At 32.3% G+C, this 25,516-nt stretch overlaps 1 protein-coding gene and 1 long non-coding RNA gene across 3 annotated transcripts in view; one reads left to right on the top strand and one right to left on the bottom strand.

Moving 5' to 3' along the window:
• Nucleotides 1-2,959: 2,959 nt before the first annotated feature.
• On the bottom strand, nucleotides 2,960-23,904 carry LOC138133821 (uncharacterized). The gene is made up of 3 exons (XR_011160535.1): nucleotides 23,800-23,904; nucleotides 5,994-6,095; nucleotides 2,960-5,937 (listed from the first exon to the last, which is right to left on the bottom strand). It is a non-coding gene; the product is annotated as an uncharacterized lncRNA (long non-coding RNA).
• LOC138133722 (transcription factor SPT20 homolog) overlaps nucleotides 17,552-25,516 on the top strand; it is a 37,049-nt gene continuing 29,084 nt past the window's right edge. For both annotated transcript variants that reach the window (XM_069051665.1, XM_069051675.1), the window contains exon 1: nucleotides 17,552-17,943. In XM_069051665.1, the coding sequence (XP_068907766.1) occupies nucleotides 17,840-17,943 (104 nt within the window). In that variant the 5' untranslated portion in view covers nucleotides 17,552-17,839. The remainder of the gene's footprint in view (nucleotides 17,944-25,516) is intronic.

Genomic DNA, 25,516 nt, shown 5'->3' with positions numbered 1-25,516 from the left:
GTGCTGTCGGTATGACAGTATGTTGGCATCACTTGCTGTTTCAGTTTAGTAATTTTGACTTTTCTAATTTGGTAAATTTATCTTGACGCGGCAAATTGACAAATTCAAATTATTATTAATTTATCATTTCCGACAAAAAATGTAGTCTGATTCGGATTCTGAGGATGACTTCGTTTAACCATGTTTTACACCATGTTGAAGATTGAGTTTTACCGTTTGTTGTTGATGTTTCCCGAAATATAAATTATCTTTTACCATAACCTCAATTTCTTGTTTGACATTTTTTTAACTAGGATGTTCTTATATTTTGAATACTGGTTATGAATTTGTGTGTACAATCTGCACCAACATATTAAAAATAATACTGACAGCACGGATGTCGTTGAAAACGACTTTATTTATTTTTGTGTTTTTATTTGACAAATGTAATTTCAGATATGCTCACTATGTTTTATAACATTAAAAATAATTAAAACATGTATATTTTTTAGTCCACATCATCGGTGCAAATGTAATGTCGGCAGCATCACAAATCTCGTTAGGCTCATTATCACTCGTGAATCACCCTGTATATTAGAGCTACATGTTTAGAATGTTTTTGAACATAAATTGTACTAGAAGACAAGGTATGGGCTATGCAAGAACATTTTCAATTGCTCTGTTTTAATTAAATCAGATGGGAACAGCTTTTGACTTTTAGCTAGTTGCATAAATTATGCAATTGCAGTAGAAAGTAATATTTCTATCTGCTTCATATTTTGAAGCTTTAGAATTACAGCATTCGCTGCTGTCGTGTGTCTAAGCTTCCCACTTGTTGAAAAAACTAGTGCTTTATACCCATTTTGCACAAATTACTATTTAAGACTAGGTGTCTGACTGAAAGGATAGAAAAATGAAAATAGTATTTTACAAATTTCCTCGTGTTAATTTTCTGTACACAAAAAAAATGTTTCCATTACTTTTAGAAACAAAACATTCAAACATTGTACGACATTTAATACATAATTCCATACTTTTCAGTTAAAAAACAACTATGTAAAAGAAATTGGTCATTCTTGTAGAATAGAATCAATAGAGCAAACGCGGTACAATGTGCAACCGTGACAGATTTGTTCTACGAGTAGACAAAGAATGAGAAATGCAGCGCAACTCTCCCAACTCAATTTACGTTTAAACGTGCAGCACAATCTGAATTTCTGTCTGCTACAGCTCCACGAAAGTTCTACGTTTACGATAATTTTTTACCGAATATGAGCAGTGTAGGCACAAGGACAGCCATAATTAATTTAAATGGCACGGTAACTCCCCACTGCCTCGTTAATTTTCCCGGATATAATTCATGAGTTGCATGTTAATCGTGGGTAAAGCTGAAACTGACCGAGCGAGACGTTTTCTGTGTAGTGCAGGAGTCCAGTTTTGCAGGAATGAGGAATAACGTGAACCTTAGGGAGAACGCTGTCCGTTAGTGGTCGTACAAATCATGCAGGCAGGACCATCTGTACACATCTTACTAGAGTTGCTGACCATACATCTGCATTTCAAATCATCCCATTAGGAGCACTCCTATCTGCCGGACAACACCGCAGAAATGAATGAAGGTCTTCTTTTAATACATTATTTTGGCAAATTTTGGGCCCACAAGGACACGAAAAAGTGGATGCTTACTGTATTAATATTTGAAGAGTCGTGCTCTTGAATTATGCATCAATAGTGTGCTCAGTGAAGTGTAGTAATAATAGATAACATTGCTTTTTTGAAAATTAAACAAATATCGTTGCCATAATGTTTGACTTTTAATCAAAACATTTATTTTGTAACCAATTATACGAGAGAAAACCATCAAAGTTACCAAAATCTAAACTTAAAAAAACGGTATTTTTTACGCACTTTGTATACAAAATGAATCCTCTTCAAATCCTTCTGTTCCTCTTTTTCTCCTTCTTTTTTTTGCAGTATAAGCACCATCAGCCTGTTTACTTGAGGCCTTCTTGGATTCTCGTCAACATCATCTCTCTTGATACACACTTCCTCTTTAATTCTTCTTCTACACTCTTACTATCCTCTTATCTGATCCATTCGCCCAACTCTTACAAGGTATATTTCTTCATATCTTATCATACAGTCGCGGGCAGAAAAAAGTAGGACAACGTTTTTTCGCTAATGTAATTCTGTCTACTCTTTCTATGGTTACTATTAAAATATTTATTTATTTATTATAGTAAGCCCAGGTGACTCAACTCAATTTTAGCTAAATTTCTTAATAAGACTTGTTCTACTTTTTTCTGTCCGCGACTGTATGTTGGTAACCAGATTTACTTCTGTAGGTATCAGTTCTTGTAATAAATTTATTACTATATTCAACTGTGCAAAAGACAATTTATTTGATCATATTTTGTTAAACAGAACATCCTAATTGCAGCTTTTCTATAGCCCTAAAATCAGGTCGAACATTTCAACACGTTCTATTAGTTTTAATAAATATACAGAGTGTATTAAAATGGCGCATAATATTTATGCCACCCGAATCTACGTTGATTAGGCAAAAAAAAAATCGAATTCTAATTTGATCTTAAACGAATAGTTTTTAAATTATTGTTATTATCAAAAATAACATTATTGACAATCCTTGTTACTTTCTCTCTTTACTCAAGTTCGAAAAATCCACTCTAGATTAGTTGCAATGTTGCAATAGCTTGAAAATTTATGAATAGCAAAGACTTATGAAATTACAAATATACAGGGTGGAAACTTTAACTGGAATAAAATTCATAACTTGGAAATAGGCGATTTTTGTAAAAAATACCGAAACAGGTCAATTTTTATTTTTTCTTGCCCACATTTTGACGCATATGGTTTTTGCATATCTCCTCCCGGAAGTGTGCAACCACCCCCAACTGTTTTTTTCAAACGTAAGGGTATATCAAGTGACACCTCGTTTGAAAGGCTACTTAGCAAGGAATATAATGCACTATTCTTTTCTTGAATATTTTTAAACCCTACGTGCTAAAAAATAAAAACCAATTCTATAAGTTGAACACTATTTAATGCAACACATGTTCAAAAGGTCCTCAATATTCTTCGGTTTTAGGCATGAAGTTAGGCAAATCACACCGGAAATGTTACAAAACGTAAGCGACGCAGGTTACTATCGATTTGCAATTTGCCAACAAACAAACGGTGGCCATTTTGAACATTTTTTGGATTAAATAATGTTAAACTTATACTTAAAATTGGTTTTTATTTTTTAGGACGTAGGCTTTGAAAATATCTAGGAAACAAATAGTGCGTTGTATTCCCTGCTAAGTGGTCTTTCAATCGAGGTGTCACTTGACATACCCTTCCATTTGAAAAAAAAAAGTTGGGGGTGGTTCCGCACTTCCGGGAGCAGATATGCAAAAACCATATAATTCAAAATGTGGGCAAGGAAAAATAAAAATCGACCTGTTTCGGGATTTTTTACAAAAATTGCCTATTTCCAAGTTATTAATTTTATTCCAGTTAAATTTTCCACCCTGTATAAACCGATAATCAAAATGATGAAGTTAGTGCTAGAGTATTTTCCTTGTTGAGTTATGTGTTGTTGATGCTATTTAAATGATTTCTCCATTACAATCGAAGCAAATTTGCAAGTTTGACTGTTAATAACTCGATGAGCAAAGGGTTAACAATAAATTGGTACTAGAGTACTAGAGTTTTTTGTTTATATTTCAACAGAGAACCATGTGATGTATATATTACGCGCAATTTTTAATACACCCTGTATAAAAACATTATAGTGGTAACAGTAACTTAATGTAAAGAAATACAAAACTATTTATTGATTGTAAAGATGTCACGACAATCACAATACGATTACATTTTTTAGTAGCAGTAACTTAAATATTCTTTTTAGAACTTGCACAAACAATGAAAAACCAAACAATTTTCTATAATTTTACAGTGGATCAAGTTATGTCAACAGACACTAGAAAATTGTAAATTTTATGCAGCTGGAAATGAACAATGAAAACATTTTAACGTAACAGAGAGAATAGCTATAGGTAGGTATTATATGTATCTCCATATTGATATTTAAATACAAGGTATTTTATACGTGTCCAAATAGAAACAAAATTAATAATAATAGGTAGAATATAGCCTAAGGGAATCCATTTCGGCTCAGGGACGCGAGGGTCGCGGGTTCGATTCCGACCCAGGACGAAATTCAAAAAAAAGGCTATATTCTATCTCGTGATTCGGAAGTCACGTCTCGGTCTATTGAGTTGGTCATCATGCCCCTCATAGATTTGTAAACCAGTCCTAGACTGAAACAAATTTTATTACGGTTGGCTTCAAAAAAAACGGGAACTGTCAGAAAAAGTTCTGTCAGATTTTATTAAATTTTTATAATTTGAAACGGCCTTTTAGAATTCAGGTTGAAAAAACTGCACTTATGTGTCAGAAATACTACTGTCAAACAGACACAAATTGACATAAATTGACAAATTAAATTTCCAATTCACATTAGGTCAAATTTCATTTCCCGTTTTTTTTTAAGCCAACTGTACAAATAATATGGAAATTAAACGATTATTAGATTACTTATGTATGTAGTATTGGGTTCATTGGATAAATAAAATTATTATTCAAATATTCAATATCCTCAAAGTAGGCGTTGAAGAGCGGATTGTGAACGCACCACGGATTACAGATCACGGATCAGTTGTTTAAATCTAACCTCACTTTTTGCGTTGTTTGTGTTTTTACTATGCAGATTGACAAGTGGTGCGCTCACAATCAACTCCTCAACGCGCCAACTTTGAGGATAAATTTAAATGAACGCCCGATACTATTGGATTCATTAGATCAATAAAATTATTATTCAAGTAATTTAAAATACAAAACACAATATACCTAAAACACTAAACCTGCAATCCAAATCCATGTCGTCGTTAAAATTAATACAGAATATTTATACATGGAAACTGTGTGCTTAGAGAATATAATTCATGTGTCACATGATTCTTTTTCAAAGATTTCAATTGACTAAAATAAGGTAGCAAAAAAAATCAGAAATTATGTGAAACAAAAGAATGTATCATCTTATTTTCGTCTATTTCTAACGGCAAAGAAATTTGTGTCAAATTATATTATAGTCCTCATCAAATATAAACTCGTGATATGATTAAAAATCGATGATATGACCTGTGAAATCAAAGCAGCACATTTAACTCGTCCTATGAATCTGCAGCTCGATTTCCTTCGTAACTATCATCAAAGATAATCATGACACTTGTTATATTATAACAGAAAATTACTTTGAATAATGATGCTAATAAATTTTAGGATATTATGATTAACTATAATATGAAACAATTGGTTTTATTCTTATTTATTCAATTCAAAATACCAGAAATTTTCAAACAATTTATTTCTCAACATTATTATTACAAACAAATACTTATTTATTAGAAAATTGTAAAAATTATGGTATAAATTTAGTATTTTGAATTAATTATTATGAATAAATTAAATAAAGTATCAAAAATTGTGCTGTTTTAATTGGATTGATACATAATTGCTTTGTAGGATATTTGATGTGTCTTCGTTGAACATATCCGCCCCATCAATCCACCATTTATCCTAGTTACGTGCGAATCTATCACCACAAGGCTTTTTTTCTTGGGTCCTTTTCCCGATGTATAGAAAGCGGTTGGCGAGTGATATAGCGCGCTAGTAACATCAATATTCAGGAGGACGGCCGGTACAGAGCATCAAATTTATGTGGCCATGTTTATAGACTCGTGGGACAAGTGTGGCCATTCCTTTCTTTAATTCCGGACCGGCTTTATGTCTCGCTAGGACGTGCCGGAGATAAACAACAAACTGCTCCGGAAACTGCTCCTACACCGGCATCGTCTTATTCTTCTCTATCCGATATACCTGGCCGTGTTTCCGCTGCAAATTGTACAGAATGTAAAACTCTTTGTGCCCTTTTTTCGGCCGGAGCAAACCTGTCTTCCTGCAGAATATTGATCATGGACAAGGGAGCGTTTCCGCACCGCCCCGGAAAATTCTCGATCAGATCGGTCCGGCGATCAGTTGATCACGCGTTCCTGAAATGCGGAGAAATTCTATTTGGGGTCATTTTTAAAAAATTGCGAGGGCGACGGTTTTGTAGCCCAATAACTTGTGTATATGGAGTCCAAGTATATTTATGTAATATTGTGGAGTAGACTCGTAAAATATAATAACAATAATTTGAAGTGGTATCGTTAAATTAACGGCGGGTATAAAGGCTCCCTTGTTTATGGCCAGGCCGGAAATATTGCAGTGCCGGAGAGAGAACGGCTGCCTGGACTGACCACTTCGTCCGGCCCGAAATTGCCCGGAACGCGTGCAATTTCATGCCGATATATTAAACATGTATGAGGACATGTGGTGGAAAGAAAACAAGATAAAATATAAACACGGAAAATTTCTTTACATACGTACGCGCAACCTAATAGAGCTTTTTCATCCGGAGCCCTCTCTTAATTTTCCGCCTAGGAAAAAATCCCTTCCGGCAAAAAAATTACACCGTGCCATATTTTATTCGGAACAAGCAATGTTGTGGGTGTCAGTTAGATTTTCACCTTTTTTAAAGCACTAATATTAACACTGATAAAGCTGGAGACCAGCACATGTTATGCTCGATTAAAAAGTTTACACATCATCTGTGTTGTGTGTGTTGACTCAATTCGTACTATTTATTCCGAGCGAGAGTGTTATTATAACAACAATGAAATTTGAAGAAGCTTTTAATAACGTGCGACAAGAATTGATAAGTGTTTAAAATTGTCGCTATTTTCTTCAAAATACTTTGACGTTTTTCTTGCGCCCATCGAGAATATTTGAAGGGAAATTGTTTATTTGAACATTTTTCGACAATTCTTTGCGTGAATTAAAGAGCATCTTAAAATGAGAATAAAATAAAATAAAAATAATACATAACGTACATATTAACAATTACAAAAAAGCTTTCTTTCATCCGTAAATTGTCCGTGTGTCCAACGGAAGTTTGTTGCCTTGAAAGTTGACGAGAAAAACTGTCAATTCTTCGAGTAATAATGTGTTGAATGGTCTTTTAATCCGTTGTCGGTTAAAAATTTAACAAAAACAAACAACAAATTTAATTTAACAAAATAAAAAGCAAATGGCACCAATACAGCTATGCTAAGAGAAAATATGTTTTCAGAGAATTTTACAAATATCACATTTGTCTGAGCAGGGCAGAATGCTCGTATCTATGAAGGTCAAATACCCTTTACAGTCCAATTTTTACCCTTTTGCGATGACGTCATTATCTTGTAACTTCACGTATGTTTGAGCTAGGATCAGAAACAAATTTGAATTGATCATAAATAACTTCTATGTTTCAAATTTGTTGACAATTGCTTCGAAATGTTATGTTTGTAATCAATGTAATAAGTGAAAGAATTTAAAAATTGTCAAATTTACAGGAGCATAAAATAACCTCAAACTGACCATCAATAAATAAACGTGCCTTTTTTTTTGTTTTTTTTTTCTGTTTCTGTCGTTTCAATAAAAATGGTAAAAATTGGACTATAAAACTATTCAGAGAGAGTTATTATAGATTTTTTACATAATACATACACGCAAATATTCGTAACAATAATTTTACAAAGCTATTAGGTAAGTATTCACAAGTTTTACATCATTATCTAAACTTCTGATGATTTGTTTATTAAACCGAATGAATTACAAAAGCTAAATTCATGATTTCTTGGGAATCATAACTGAAAACAATATGTTTTTAGATCTAATTTCTTGACAGCAAATACACTAAAATATTATGGATAACATAGGTATAAAGAAAATTACTTTCAACAAACGGTTATACAATGAAGATTTAATTAACATTTGAAAGTCTTTGTTGTAGGAAAAATAATCAAGATTGCATAGTTCCTACTGTCTTCAGGACGGTATTTGAACTTTAATAAAATTGCATGATTTTTCATATTTATTTAAGGAAAACTGAAAACTCGACAACACATTTTTTTTTGTTGAACAAACATTTTTCCTCTTCTCGATGAAATAAATATTTTCTCATGTTATTTAATTTAAAAGGTTCTTGGACTCACGTACAACAAAGTTCTATCGTAAACTCTCTCCTGAATACAATTTTACAAGTGATGTAACAGCTTCATCATTCCTTTAAAGGTTTGACTTTTATTCTAATTAGTGTATGTAGAATTTAACTGTCTAAAATAAAAGTGTGTTGGTTATTCCGTCTGCTGCAACTGTGTGGCTGTTATTAGAAGTTGTATATGTTTAAATTTAATTTTAGAGTTTGTGAATACATAATGTAAAAACAAACAGGTTTTTTTAATAAATTAAATATTACTCCTATAAGAATGGTTCTAATATTCTAATAAAGATAGTGTCGCCTTATTGTCCTAATCTAAAATGTAAAATCACCCAAGTCACATCTTGAATACCATGTGTTCAAATTACACTGGTGTGAGTTAATCAAGTTTTATTTCGGGACAAAATTTTCTTAATCTTCAAAAATATGAAGGTTAAAATACAAAAGGTCTTCAAAGAGAACCAAAAGGACCTTCTCTAAATGTAAGATTATTTACGTCTTATCATTCTACGATCACAACAATAGCAATGGTTCTACTTTTAGCCGACATTGCATTTTCATAAAAAGAATGTATATGAACATCAAATAAAAAGTACACAATTAGTATATAAAAACAACCAACACTCAAATTAAACTAAATTAAAGGTTACATAATGTGTATAACGTTTAATAACAACAATACAACTTGTAAGGACGAAAGTATCATAAATTTAGAACATACGGTGGGTGGTATAACAATAGCTTAAATGACTTCTAAAACCAATTTTAGACATATCAAAAGGAGAAATTATGTAATTCCATTTACTGTTTTATACACTATTAACCTGTCTATAACACTAACGGTCACAACATACCTACATCTTTTTATTATTTATTCCGAAAGCTCTTGAAACTACCATATTATTAAAACTGTAATAAGAACCCCTACGTGCTTTACAGTACCTATTTCAAACCCTTGAAAAACAATATCTAATGTTAATATTTTTTTACAGTGAATTTTTTATCCATAGGGATTTACATGGTGTAAACTTTATTTCGTATTAATGGTTTTTCTACTGCTAATTTCAAAATGACTTTTGACACACTTGTAGCTTACTTAATTTTCTACAGGTTCTGGTGTTTTTTTTTTTAAGTAACATATACACAATGGCCCCAAAACGTGAATTTATGCGCAGCAATTTTGGGAGTTCATATTAATAAACCATTTTTATTAATATTAATAATTTTATTAGTTTTATTATTCTACCATTTTCCAGACCGATTAGGTTACTGTTTAGTGGCGTTTAGCAAACAGTTTGAGCATTTAAAACACCAAAATATTTGTCCACCTCTTTAGTTTAAAATTTACAATTTAGGTTCTAAATGTTTCATTAAAAAAATTATTTCCCTGTATCTTTTTTTTCTTCCGAATTGGGAAATCTTTTAATAATTGGGGTTAATATATTTGCTTTTCAGTTTTCGAGCTTCGTACAGTAACAAACAACAAAATGAAGCGCATTTGACAAATTATGACTTATGAAGCATTACCTCATGGATAGAGCATAATATGGAAATTATACAGTGTGGAAATTACTTATAGAATAAATTCAGTAATTTCAAAACTAATGACATTTGCCGAAAACACTGAAACAGGTCGATTTTTGTTGTTAATAATGCTTATTTTAAGTTACTTCACTTGTTCATGACGTCATCCATTTTTGACCTATGACGTCATCACCAATTTTTTTAAATGACAACCCCCACTTTTTTCTTCTCTTTCTGATAGACCTTCCTACTACCTAAACGATGAATGAAAAAAATTGGTACCTTACATAACAATTTTTTTGAGAAAATAACAAATTTTATTTCAAAAATTTAATTTAATTTTGAATCTACTTCTTTTTTGTTCTATGTGGTTATTCAAAATCGAGGGTTTACTTTAATAGACCAAACAATTTAGAAGATTTATGACAGAGAATTCGCGCTGAAATGGAATAAATCAGCCCTGACATTATTGAGCGCGGTGTACAGTGCCAAAAGTTGGCGGGGGATAATTTCAACATTTGCGTTACATTTTATTGTTAACCTTAGATATTTGTTTGTTTCTGTTTAAGGTCAATTAAAATATTTACATTAAAAATTAAATTAAATTTTTGAAGTAAAATTTGTCATTTTCTCAAAAAAATTGTTATCTAAGGTACCATTTTTTTTCATTAATCGTTTAGGTAGTAGTAAGGTCTATCAGAAAAAGAAGAAAAAAGTCAGTGTTGTCATTTAAAAAAAATGGTGATGACGTCATAGCTTAAAAATGGATGACGTCATGAGCAAGTGAAGCAACTTAAAATAAGCACCATGCGAAATAAAAATCGACCTGTTTCAGCGTTTTTGACAAATGTCATTAGTTTTGAAATTACTGAATTTATTCCATAAGTGGTTTCCACACTGTATGTTAAATTATGAAATATTAAGTACTCGAAGATGTCGAGGAAAACAAGTACTTAGAAAAATTGAGAAGAAGTAACGTGTCTTCAGAAAATTTTGTAGTGAAGATCTGATGCCTGCTTTTGTTTCTGTTACCGTATGGCGTAGCTTCGTCAGCTATTAAATATATTGTGATGCAGGAACGTAAGACGAAACAGTGGAAGTGGATGACCATCTTTGAAAGAGTTACGAAGACAATTTAAATGAACCAAATACTTCAGTTTGTTATTTGTTAGATATGAAAACAAATGGAGGTATGACCAAAATGAGGTTAGGTATCTTGACTATGTCACTATGTCAACCAAAAAGACGACCTACGTTTGGATAAGAGAAAGAAAACAACGGCCTGCTTAATCACAAATTTATTTAATAACACTCCCACTCCCTAGTGTAAATTTTACAAAATTGTGTGGTGCAAGTTGTGTTTTGAGAACAAATCTGTCAAAGTATTTAAATATCACAAATGTCAAATAAGATCATGTCCAGTAACTTGCAAATATACCAAAATTAGTTGACTATCCGTGCGAACAAAGATCACAGCTGCCAACCGAATAAGCAGAAAGTACTAGAAGGTAGCTCTGCCACATTACTTTTTGTCTAGTGGACGGATACTAATAATTAACTCAACTTTAGGTGGTGCTATGAGTTTCCTAGACTTATGGCAACAGCAACTCATGTGTCAATTAAATTTAGTTTGCTTTGTTTCTTACAAATAATGACTTCGAAATACACTATTTGGAAACACCATAAAAGTATTAAAAACATTTACCAAAACATTTAAAACTGGAAAGATTTCTCTTAGAAAATAGTCATTTATCCCTAATAAATAAATATACAGTGAGCGGCAAAAGTATGGAATAAATTCCTTAAAAATTAAACAAAATTTTTTCCAAAAAAATCTTTGGACAGGTCAATTTTAGTTTATAAAAATACACGTTTTGGTAATAAAGAAAATTCCAAGCAGTCAATTGTTTTCGAGTTATGACGTCATCGATACTTTTTTTAAATGGAAACCCCCTATTTTTCTTCTTGATTCTGATAGCCCTTTTAATTGTCTAAACGCTAGTACAAAAATTTTGTTATCTTACATAAGGAAATTTTTGAGAAAAAAAATAATAAAGTTGGAAAAATAGTTATTTATTTTATTTGTTACTAAATTGTAAACGTCATTTATTCGAACTGTCACTTGACGTTGAAAAGTCATTTTAACTGGCTAGTAGCGTTAAATTGACAGCAGACCAGTTATGAATTTAACAAGTTAGTAGAGAAATTTGAAATTTGGAAAGGATAGTAGCCTTTTTAACATTTGAACATTTTTATTTCTTTGTTTCATACAAATTAAAATTAAATGTACAATTAGAATTTCCGCTAATGTCGAACATTCCTGAAGCGGAAGTGAATTCGCTCGTCATTGGACAATTAATTGTAGAACCTCCCGAAGTGGAAGCCACATTTGTCGAAGTGGAAGCCACATCTGTTGAGTTTCGTCCAGGAAACATTTTTTTCGCAATTTCAATTTTTTTATTGATAGAATCATCCACATAACCTTCCGCAATTCCACTACTTTTCCATCCTCCCGCACGTTTTAGTGTCAAAATATCTCCACCTGCATCCACAACCATTGTTGCTGCTGATCGGCGAAATGAGTGACCTGTGTATAATTCAGGTTCTTGTAGCCCTAAGTATGTTGCAATTTTTTTCGGTACACCGCCAATAGTGTGCTGGCCAACATTGAGGGAAATACATTTGCCATTACGGTAGAGGACGAAGAGCTGCATATTTTCTGTACAAAACACAAGGTTGAAAACTGCAGCCCTCATCTGTGATCGTAAATCTCCTTGTTGTTAAATTCTTTGTATTCCGTAAAGTGACGATAATATATTTCTCAACATCTTCTACGTCCTTCACCGTCAACGAGAGAAGCTCGTCACACCGGCAAGCACCAAAAATTCCAAAAATTGTAATCACTTTATATAACAACCAATAGTCATCAGGAGCTTCAACAAGAAATTTTTCGACTTGCTCTTTTGTTAAAACCCTTGCCTTCTTCGGCACGTAACGCTCATTCTTTCTCTTGAGAAAAGCAATTACCTTATGAAATCTACAAATGTCAAGTTAAAATATCACTTTTTTGACAACGTCTGTAATAGGAAAACAAACCTGCGAACTTCAGCATTTTCTTTAATTTCCAGGCAGCTTTTTAACATGGACCATTTCGACCACAAAGAATTGGGGCTAAATTTGTCTGATAGTTGGTGAAGATACACCAAAAGAACGTCTTCCGTTACACCAGTTACGTTATTGTTTTTCTGCCAATTTTTAAATTCTTCATATTCTCGTTCATATCTTGCTAAAGACTTCGCTGGCAGTAAACTGGAAGCCACGTTTATAGCTTCCTTTTTGATTTCTTCTGGCACGTTCATTTGAGAAAAAATCTTGACGGAAATAAACAATTTGAACAAACGGCGCGTTGTCATAGTAATTGTACTTCTAAGGTTTCTGAGTTTTGAGCAATAATTTGGAAGAAAACAGAATTTAATCATTTTTAATTTTATTTAGTTGTTTACAATTTAGTAACAAATAAAATATTATACAAGACACGCCAGGTAACTGGTTTTACTGGCTCAAGGAGGTAACTGACTCGTCTTCGACTCGTCAGTTATATCCTCCATTCGCCAGTAAAAACCATTTTACCTGGCTTGTAATGTAAAATACTATAACGAGTTCGTGTGTAATTTTGGCTTTTTTTTGGCATGAGTGGATCAGTTTAAAACTCGAGTGAAACGAGAGTTTTAAAGGTCCACGAGTGCCAAAAAAAAGCCCAAATTACACAAGAACGAGTTAAATACAATGTTTTTTTGTTCGACGAGCCCCTTAAAGGCTCCAAATCGCTAAAAATCTTTAAAATTAGCTTGACGTTTCGTTTTGACAAGTTGTCAAATTTATCAAAATCCGTTCACACATCAGAAAATTCTCAAATTCTGACAGTGTCGAACAAAAAATAAATTTTATAACGAACAAAAACAAGTCAAAAACTGTGTTAGTAAGTACTTAAAATTATGGAATTAAATGTTTGAATTGCCATCCCCCAGCTTGTTGACAATAAGCAAGTTTATGAAGAAATTCCCCCTGTTTTAGTTTTATCCCAGCATCCAATCAAAATTAAAATTTCTATACGTTGTGTTTCTGTTAAATGAGTCATTTTCGAGAACGTTTTGTAAAACAAATAACACATACGAATGAAATTGACAGTAACATTTGACTGTTTGATTTACCTACTTCATTTTTTGACTTGACTTGACTTGACTTGTTCGTTATAAAATTTATTTTTTCCAACTTTATTATTTTTTTTCTCAAAAATTTCCTTATGTAAGATAACAAAATTTTTACACTGTCATTTAGACAATTAAAAGAGCTATCAGAATCAAGAAAAAAAAATAGGGGGTTTCCATTTAAAAAAAGTATCGATGACGTCATCACTCGAAAACAAATGACTGCTTGGAATTTTCTTTGGTACTATCGGCGCCATCGAAATGTGAACGCCAAATTTTCCTAGTGTGTGTTGAAGCATCAATCATAGGCGTGCGTTAATGTGACAGATTTGTGACAATTTTCACAAACATAATTAGTCAACAGATTTAATTTATTTTTTAACAATATACCTGCCACGACACTTGACCGATATGGGAAAAGCGAGGGCTGTTGCCAAACTCGACGAAAATTGTAAAAATTGTAATAGAAAGTTATAGGTAATAGAAATCTTTTCTTAACTTCCATACATATAGTACGCCAGTGAACAAAGTTTTATTTAATGTAGAACAAAACTGAAGACGTTTCTATGGCACCACAAATTCGTTCACATTTCGTTGGCGCCGATAGTACTAAAACATGTATTTTTATAAACTAAAATTGACCTGTTCAAAGATTTTTTTGAAAAAAATTTTGTTTAATTTTTAAGGAATATATTCCATACTTTTGCCGCTCACTGTAGATTAAAATCACACCAACAAAGAAGCAAATCTTGAAGCATTCCACCTGATAATTTATGGCAGGGTGTTAAATAACCTCAGAGAGATATTTTTAATATCTTTGGACCCTATCGAGCTATTTGACAAAGAAAGCACGTAAAGTAGGTCGGGGAAGACTGCAAGTGCTTTCTAAACTGTTTCTTTGTTGGTGTAATTTATGATTTTAGTCAATATTTCTATTAGGGATACTATATTTATTTATTATATTAATTACGAGAGAAAATGTCAGCGCACAACATTTTTTGCAATTCTCTACGGTTTGTAAGATTTATTCTTGCCAATATGACAAATGAACATAATGAGATGCGAATATTTATAAATAATTTTTGCAACAAAATTTAAATTGCCATTTTACGACAATAATAATACAAAATTGTTGTTTGTCACGGGTATGGATATCCTTCCAAATGAGTGTTCCTGCTGTGGTAAATTGTCTGCAATGTCGCGACATCTGCCAGAGCTAGTGGAAACTTACACCATCTTTGTTTCTAGCTATCTTCTTTCGTCCGATCATTTGGACTATCATGTTCTAGATGACGCCTCATACAAAAATTATTCTAATTTAAATTTGAAATTAGTCATCGTTCTCATTAGTAACAAATGACAATTATTAGAGATAGTCTACAGCCAACACATTGTCAGTATTTGTTAGTTTCATTATTATTCGTAACAACACACGTGTTTAACTTTAATTAAGATTCCATTAATGGTGTTGTCTGTTGTTGTGCTTACTAGATCATTAATAATGAACAAAAAAGGTATTCAAAAAACACAATGAAATAAAAATCTCTTTTATTTTAGGATACCGTTAAAAAGTTTTTCCTCTGGACGTTTTCTAATTAGTATTTGCGGAAGTAAAATTACAATTTTTTACAATCGCGACTGCAATCACAGAGTCGAGACGTAACTGTAATTACCACAGTTAACAAGCAACTTGCATGAAAATACAAGGAACGAGATCGTTTATCTACCGTAAATAAAATGTAATTATTTTATTCATATTTTACTTGTTTTTTTATTTTAACAAGGGATTAACCATGTGTAGCTAAAAGTTCTGCGCATACGCGTTTATGTTCAACCAATGACAACGATCGATATGATTGAAAGCAGTGCCGTGACGTGCTCAAGGAACCCTCTTTTTTTTAATCCCGAAATTATAAATAAAAAATAATTTAATCTAAAGCTCACAGGTGGATAATGGAGAATAAAATTTAACATGTTCTGATTCTGAAAGCAGGAAATAATTTCTGCAACTTCTAAATTTTAAACATAAAATTATCATAACTTAATTAATATGGAAATAGCTACGATTTATTACATAACTATTATATTCAATATTAATAAACGCAGATTTTTTAAATATTTAAATTACGAAGCTAAGTAATACATTTCGCGGTAGCAAATCTAGTTTTTCTCATCAGGAACTTTTTATTACCTTATTGTGTTTGATTATAAGAACGACTCATTTCAAACTGGACTTTTCGCCGTAAGACTTTAGCTACATGTATATAAATTTCAAATCAAACTATAATACTAATAAAACTAAATGTGTAACAAAATATTGACTTAGAAGCTAATTGAGAACAATTTTTATATTTATTATTGTTTTAAAAAATAAATTGAATTAAAACATATTAAGTAGTAATTACTGAGCAAATTTTTAAAAGAGATACAAACTTCATCAGATCCCAAAAATCTGTATTTTAACACTGTTAACGCCATAGATTCTAACACTTACACTACTTAATTAAACTAATAATTGAATGAAAACAATGTTGATTAATTATGATTATTAAATACATGATAAATAATTATCTTGTATCTTGTTCAAAAAGATTATATTTTATTAGGAAGATACTACCAAAACTTGTTTGATTTATTAAAATTATGACAACATAAAAATAAATACTAAAGCTGATGCTAATGGTTGTTCAAGGATAACAATTAATAAACTAATATCTCAGTAAATCAATCAAATTTGATTTGTGACAAATTTTATAACTGGAATAAAAAATAGTTACTGAATATCACTTAGTAATTTGTAACATGGTATTTATTCGTTTTTCAAGTGAAGTCATGTTAATTATGTAATTATTATTGTTTATTGCAATTTTACTGCAATAAAGTTGTTTCATAAAAGAATTTAAATTTACGACGTTCTTTAATTTAAGTACAGTTTAAAATTGCCGTTTTTATTTATTTATTCTTAATAACAGTCAAAATTGATCAAAAAACAATAACACAATGACTTACTTGTAAAATATGATACATTAATGCAAAACAATGTTTTTATTTCTTGTAGTGTAGAACAATTTTTCTGTGAAATGTTTGACCATGAACTGCCCCATGTGAGCAACATTGTGGTAATCTTGTCCGTCAAGAACATACTTTCATCTAGTGGTAACGTGTTTCAGAGTGTTTTTTGCTCCTTGCTTTATCTTTGGAAATGTTACCGATGAGAAGTTGAAGAATATTGGATAACGTTAAAAGACAAAATAATGTCTTTTCCTCTTATTTGTTTCTTTATCAACAAGAACCATAATACATTATCATTATGCCTGTAAATATTGCACTAAACATGGTCTACTCAGTTAAATGCTTTTAATTTTATCAGTTCTAAATAAATTTCATAGTAACAGCAATCATTATTATCATTGCAATCAACTTAAGTTGTTAATATTGTCTTTAAAATTATCTGTAAGATACTTTCACCGCCTCGATTGTGAATCAGAGACTGATCACCTTATCTGACTAAATTAGTACACAACCTGTTACACTGTAAAAATGAACAATGAAGTCAAAGTTGAAATCACAGCGCTTAGTCACTTGTTGACTTAATAAACCTTAAAAACTTTCCCCACAATTGTGCGAATTATTCGAGATTTTTCGCCAGCCCCACTTCTCCGCCTATGATTGCACGGCCCACTGCCTGCTTCCTTTACGAAACAGCCTAGACGAGCGATCAGCGAGCAGAGAGCGCGCTGTCGCTGTCACGCAGTAACGTAGTAGGCGGTCCAGTTGAAAAAAAAGAAGTATTTCTGTTTTCTGTCAAACAGTGCGCGAGTTAGAATGTTTTCATTCTAAATTCGATATTATCGAATCATTCCAATAGACGGTTATGTGCTTTTGATCGAGTATTTGAATAAATACAGCGCCTGTGACGACCTTGAAAGTTCTCTCACGCGAAGTGCCACAGATCAGTGATTAGACAAGAAGGAAAAAAATGGAATTCAAATTTGCGGTAAATGACGTATTCAAGCAGCCCATCGTCAAAATCGGCAGCAACTTGGTGCCGCCGGGTTTCACCGGGGACAGAAGAGCCTTCTGGTGAGTGAGTGCGCTCAAACCCGGCGAGGCCGGTGAATTAATAAATTAACAATGTAAATATATCGAGGTAACAGGTGAGAAGCAGACGGGGCTCCGCAATTGGGGCGAGTCATTGAGAGGAAATTTACCAATTAAACGGAATTCTTTATGTGTCAGGGCTAACGAGACGGGCTTGTGGTAGGGTAGGTTAAGGTACCCTTCTGAATTAAATATTTTATGGGCGAAGTACGGGTCGCATGTGGAATCGCTAAGTGGGTACTTCGCTCTACGACCGGATTAAAATTTAAATCGTTTCTGTTTTGAATTAATTTGGAAATAATTATAAACATAGTGCCCGTAGGTAACCGTGTCATAAAACCGGACGGTTGAAAACACAACCGTAACCTTGGCTCATTAATTAAACCGAAAGTTATTAATGTTTTCATCGGCGTACAAGAGATGTGACATTTACGCCCACAGATTAATAAATGAGGATGGACGTGTACCCAGCGTACAAATAAAAACGTCAAGAAGGTAGTAATCTAGCAGTATTAAACATGTTGACGGCTTGATTTTTAGGAGAGTACCTTTCACACTCACAATAAGTGAAAATGGTAGCAATTTTGCAATCGTGATGTTTTGATCACGCCGGAGGATCAAAATCCCAAGTTTTTTTTGTTGGCTGTTGCGAAAAATTATGTTAACAGCGCTGAGTTCTTGGCAATTGGGAAAAAAATGTTGCTGTTTTATGCAAGAGAGTAAAGATTTTCTCTTTATATTTTCTTATTTAGACTGCAATGCAGACTAAGGCTGTACGATTGAACCGATTTATCCAATTATCAGGTTAAATTAATTTATTATTGATTAAATGAATTTCATAGTTTAACAAATTACTTTTTTTAAACAATCGAAACCAATGTCTAATTAACCAAGTTAATTGTTATAACAGAACTCGTTCGTTAAACCATCGGCTGGCAAGCCAAGTTAAACCCTTTATTTAACTGGTTAAACTATCGGGTGTTCATGTAAATTTCTCCTCAAAGTTGGCGTTGAAGAGTCGATTTTGAACGCACCACTCATTCGTCTACAGAGTAAAATCACAAATAACGCAAAGAGTGACGTTAGATTTAAGCAGCTGATCCGTGATCTGTTATCCGTAGTGCGATCACAATCGACTCTTCAACGCCAACTTTGAGGATAAATTTAAATAAAATGAACACTCGATGCAGTATGCAGTATAGAGTAGCATAGGGACTATTTTTCCGTCGTTGATTGGTCAAAATGAGAGAAAAGGTTTCACTAGGGAATGTTCGATTTTTGATACCACTGTCAAATTTTGATATTTGATAGATTTTTTTGGTTATTAGTGTCAAACTTATCGAGTTTTTGTATCAAACGCACCATTAAACTACAATTTTGTTATTAGAATACCACTACCGTAAGTTCCTTTATGACTTTTTTTTTGTTAATTTTGCTTGGAATGTATGTTTTCAAATTATTTCCCGCGTTCATCAGTGTGAAACGTTCTCCATTCGAAGCGACATCTACTGCATTCTTAAATGGAATGGACTGTAGACGCACTTCTTCTATATTTAACCCACTGAATAGGTTAGCTGGTAATTTTTTTTAGCCGGCTTGGCCCTTTAACCGGTTTAGTCATCAGCTAATTAACCAAGTTATACTTTCAACTGGTTAAACCGTACATCCCTAGCACAGACGTAGATCTAGTTTTTGAAATCTTGAAGTTAGAATAAATGTCTTCCAGCATATAACAACTCAAGCTTAAGGCTCTATTCCATTTTTACTTTAATATTTCTGTACAGGGTTATTCACACAAGAGTGCCAGCCTAACATGCAACCCAAATTACGTTTCACATTCATTTCCTGTGAAATGTAATTTGGGTTGCATGTTAGGTTCGTACTCTTGTGTGAATAACCCTGTATATGTAATTTAAATTGCAGCTACAGTGTAATCAGTTCTTTTGACTACTTTCCGTACTTGGGGATTTGTATGTGCTTCTTGGTAGGTAGAGTTCGACTCGTTACACACTGCTCGAAGGTTATTTTAAAAGCAGTCGTTTTGTAAACTTTCAAAACTAATAGATTTTACGAACTGTGTAGGTACAGTAATTCAGTAATTATGGTAACAATAAACATAAAATATAATTATGGTTAAGAATCTTTTTCACATATGTCTTTGACTGCATTATTGTTATTAATGCACTAATATATCGAGCGATCAAATTAATTTGTAATCGAGTCATCCATGGATTTGAATCCGGCGTATGTTTTTTGCGATTGATATGTCGAGATCTAACCTGTGTTTCGCGCTGTGATTATTGGAGCGTGGAGTTCAAGTAACGACGTACGATTTCGGATTCATGGATAAATTAATTTGATCCCTCTTTACTTATATTGGTAATTGGTTTTAGTTAATGTATGTTTATCAGATTGTGTCAAAATGTAGTTTGTACAGGGTGACTCAAGTTTTACCGCCCGCACGATTAACCCTATTAAAAAATTAGTAAAAATTACGAAACTTTAGGGTTACATTCCCTTCATATAAGGCTTCAAACGTATGTAATCAATTTTCCCGTATTACTTCATTCAAAGTCATAAAAATAAAAAAAAATTGATTTTGAGCAAAAAAAAATTTTTTTTCCGTGCACGCTCGTAATTCACAATTAATTCAAAGAACATATTTATGACATTTGCATCAAAAGAAAAGGATTAGTTTTTGAATTACATATTTCAATTTTAACATTAACAGCGAAAACTGATTAAGATTTACAACTGCAGTGTCATAAATAAATAAATACCAAATTGTTGGAAAACATCTGTTGAGAACTTTTCTAGTAATTCTTTAGTCCCTAAAGGGTACCATAAATAACCCACGTCAACCTCTTTTGTGGATGTGACCGCCCAATTAAATATGTATGTAATAAATCATAGCTAAATTTTACACTTTGATATCAAATTCCATTTATTTCAAAAACCGGTGATGCTTTCATGATTTCAATGACGTAAAATTTTTCCTAAATGTTTGAAAGGTCTCTCAGTGAAAAATTATATAAATTAATGTAGCGGTTATCGAATTAAAACGAAATATTTACTCGTTTCATTAAAAAATTTTAAATTTTTACAGAATGTTCTACAGCGATACACAATCATTTCTGATTTTTTGAGAATTTTAACTCGATTAGAAGTGGGTGTTTTCGCTCGGGCGGTAAAACTTGAACCACGCTGTAAAACGTTAACAGTATTGAAGCAAAATACATACCTACCTAAAAAGAAAAATTACACAACAGTTTCAAATATTTACGTAAAATTTCTTTAAACATCGACACAAAAAAGTGTAGGTAGTTCTCATTTTACACCATACATAGGTATAATATCTTGTATGTAATTTTCCAAGTCGTATAAATGTATATGTATTTAACTTAACTTTAACATTTGAAACTATTATAGCATATTGTATGTCACGTAAAATTACTCCAGATAACAATGATAACATAGTTATCACTATTTATTAGTTGAATTTTACACAAATAAATATTTTCTAAAGTATGGTCTTGCAATTATAATTTTTTTTTACATTTACTGTTGGGTTTAGGTCTGGGAAAAAGGGTTGACCTATTCGTTCCAAGCAAACGAACTGTTCTTGGATAATCGTCTGCAAGCCTAGTAGTCTAGAAACGAACCTGAGATAAGTTTTTATGTGAACGTAACAGCTTCATCATCATCAGAGAAATTGTAAGAGACTGACAGGCAGCCATTTAAAAAAATTACTATGTAACGCACTATAATTATTAATACATTAATGCAAACTACAGATAGTTGTGATAGTTTTATTAGATACACCTCCTAACAAAATGATGATCAGACAATTTGGATATTAAAAGCACACCACAATACATATCATTTTTGTGTGTGATGTTTTGAAAGAAGTGCTTGATAAATTGATATTTGTTTAGAACTTATTGTGTAAACGTGAAGAAAAAACCAAAAAATGACAGATGGTACTATCTATAGTTACTCAATTAGGATCCATCATTATATCAATCATATAATGACAACATGTAAATAGAAAAGCTGAAACTGCAGAGATGATGGTTCAACATGAAAACAATTAGTGACGTATCTAGAGAAGAAACTAGTGGAAAATATAAAATGAAGACGAAATGAAGAAAGTTGAACACGAAAAAGAATTATTCAAAAAAATTAAGTTAGTTATATTATGTAGGTATTATAATTTTCAAACGATAGCGGTTCTTATAAGTTTCTGAAGTAAATAAAAAATACCTATTTTTATATCGAATCGTTACAAGTTGCTCTAACTGAAAAAAGCAGAAAGCCAAACTTACTAACCGTTTTTATGTCAAACAGAACTAACTCGTCAGTTAGTATTAAGAATGAATTAGGTGGTCCATAACTAAAAATGCAAAGATGAAAAGTTTGTCGGAATATATGTATTTAGGAACAGGATGAAAGTAATATTTCTCAAAATAAACTGTAGTTTAACAGAAGGAAAAAATATTTATTTAAATTTCTACTACCAGTATCTACTCTTAGTTGGTACTAAGTAACGAGTAAAAATGTTTACAGTTTGATGGTCATATGAGTTGGTACACATAAAGTTTAAAAACCCCACAAATTTAACTGTAGTGTCTAGAGATGAGTAGTTGAGATTGCTAATTAGATTCTTTTTGTGCAAGATAATTTCTGAACTTTCACTAACTTTTTAACGCAAAATAACCTAAAAATGTTAATATTTCTACAATAATACAACTACACTCTGCCAATCTGAATTACATAAAACCTCTATAAAATACAATAAATAAAAAACCGAAGGATTTCCGTACCAAGGAGCGACAGAACTTCAAGATCGGTTAGTACAAAGATTGATATTGATGGAATTCAATTTGTGATCCTATATATGAGTGACATTGGACGCATTTTTTTTATTCTTATAATCCATTTTGTTGGTTCTTGTTAAAGATGTTACCTACCATCTTGTAAAATATTTTTTTTTAGTTACAAAACTTGTACGTTACATCTTGATACTGATTTCGAAAAAATGCCATGATGCATATTTTAAATCGTTATGTTGCAATGGCCCAATTGCATATTCGTCATTTGTGAGACATTTGTTCACATTAGAAACTTTATCATATTTTTTGTTGAAGAACAGATGTAGGTATTGCGGATTGAAGTTTTCCCATCAGGATGTCGAACATGGCACCGCACAAATTGAACTGTCTTATTTCTTCATGTAGCAAAGTTTACCGAGCTTTAGTTCTATTATGCTTATTGTCAGGAAGAATAGAAAAATAGGTAATGGATGTAATAGTTTCAAAAATCATATAATTACATATAATTTTTTACATTGAAGGCTACGACTTTAGATAAACATTTTCCACAGTTACTTATAATGTTGGAAAGCTCTTGTATAAGTCTATAATTTATCTTTGAAGAATTTTACCTCGACCTTTGTTTAAAGTAATTGAACTTTGTCTTAGAATTAGTTCGTTGACTTACTGTAGGAATTTGTCCTTTTTTTTACTATTCTGTTCTTGTAAACTCCGGATGGAATCAATGAAACATGAAAAAAGGCAACATTTTGTAGTACAAATTATAATATAGGACCAGCTACATATTTTTATTATCTGTCCATCTCTCGCACGGTTGGAAATCTGTTGCCTAACAACATTCTACTCCATTAATTACCGCCCAACGTCAGCAATCTATCAGAACCCAACAACACTACCAACATCATTGTTAGTAACAGTTACGATTTTTTGAATTGCTGAATTCCAAATGTCCGTTCCGCTACGAAATTAATTGGCGTGATCAAATTAGACATTCTTCGGGGCTTACCTAATTTGTAATTTGGAAGAACACGGAACAGTAATACCGTCTGCACACAAAAACTACCGGAGTCGGCGTGAGTCACCACTGTCGCCTGTCGTCCCGACATTAATTTCTCTCGCATTGCATTGCGCGGTTCATTTGAATAATAAAAATTATAAAGGCATCTGATTGTATCACGGCAAATTTTTGTGTTTTCGAGTGGTGAATTCTTGTTGATTTAATTTTCTTTACGTGCGACAGTGATTTATGCCGATAGCAATAATTTAATTTATTGTCTCGCGTTGCCGCACGATCCCGGTCTTGTGATAGATGATGTGCAGACGGAATGACTCACAAGGGGTCATAAAAGACCAGTTGAAAAAAATACGTTGCTCATTTTTCCCTTCTTACATTTACGTCAGCGTACAAAATAGATTAGGATGCTGCTGATAATTAGTAAATATTATATTCTTTATGGCTACAACAAAATGTAAAATATTGTTTCGAACTGGGTAGGTGGGTGGGTAGCTAATCTTGAATAAAATTGATTTTATTTTTAAACGAATGTGATGAGTCAAAAGTATCATTTGCGCTGGAAATGTATTTCAAACCTTTCCGGAAACAGTGAAATGGGTGGTGCCAAGTGTGAATGAAGAAGTGGGTGAAGCAATCATCTAACGTACAATTTTTCTTCTTTTTGCACTTTTAAATAGTATTCAAAGTCAGACCAAAATATAGTTAAATCAATTTTGTGTCTTATTTAATTATGTTGATTGCTGAAATGAATAGTGTTATAATTTAAAATTATAGTGTACAATTGGCTAGATACACGCAAAAGCTCACATAATCGATGAGCTATTTATACACATCATGATAATGTTGTACCTGCTGCTACCTACCAACTTATTCCTTACCCTTTCATCTGAGTCTATTATCAGTTATTAGTTCTTGATGTAATTACACAACGTGATGACATTTTAGAACTGCCATTATACTAAATCAGGAACAGCGATCAAAAATAAACCTGCCTGTTACGTTATTGAATTTGTATGTCTTCTTTGCGAGACGGTACATGCAGGTCACCTCTAACAGCAAGAACAGTAATAGCAGACGTGGTCACCGAGGTAATCAACGTTAGAAGAGCCCATGGGAAAGTATTACACTTTTAACCCTCGCATAAAAAAATTGACGGGAAAATTGCGTGTCGGTGATCCGCCCCCTTCTTCAGTCTGATAGTAAATATGCTCATTTTCTAATAATAAAGCAAGAGATTAAATTTTTTGCGAAAGGAAAAATTCTCTCGTTCTGCCATTGTATTTTTATTTTCACCGTATCGGTTTTATCAATTTTCGATACAGCTTGTCGACGTTTTAATTTTTGACGTTTGTATACGAAAGTTTCTCGCCGAAGTTGATAATTCAACAAGTATTGATAACTTATTTATGATATAATTAAAAACGGGAAACGAGCAACATACTACCACTTGTTACTTCGACGATTGATGTGCCGCAATATTTTCTATTCCCTGATGGTCTTAGCAACAGACCGATAGGATTAAACATCCCCTTTGTTCGGTGTCCTTGGCGGTTGACGCCTTAATTGAAGTGTTCCACAAGGATTTAAATAATTAGAGATATTGAAGGACTCGGAGAAAAATCGTAGACATGAAGGTGAAGTTCAAATGAATAATTTGTGCATTATAAAAATTTTAATCAATGGATTCTGTCATTTCGATTGATTGAAT

This window comes from Tenebrio molitor, chromosome 1 (genome assembly GCF_963966145.1).
Source record: "Tenebrio molitor chromosome 1, icTenMoli1.1, whole genome shotgun sequence".
Taxonomy (NCBI): domain Eukaryota; kingdom Metazoa; phylum Arthropoda; class Insecta; order Coleoptera; family Tenebrionidae; genus Tenebrio; species Tenebrio molitor.
Note: the sequence above shows the minus strand (reverse complement) of the source record. Positions and strands in the feature narration are given on the sequence as shown.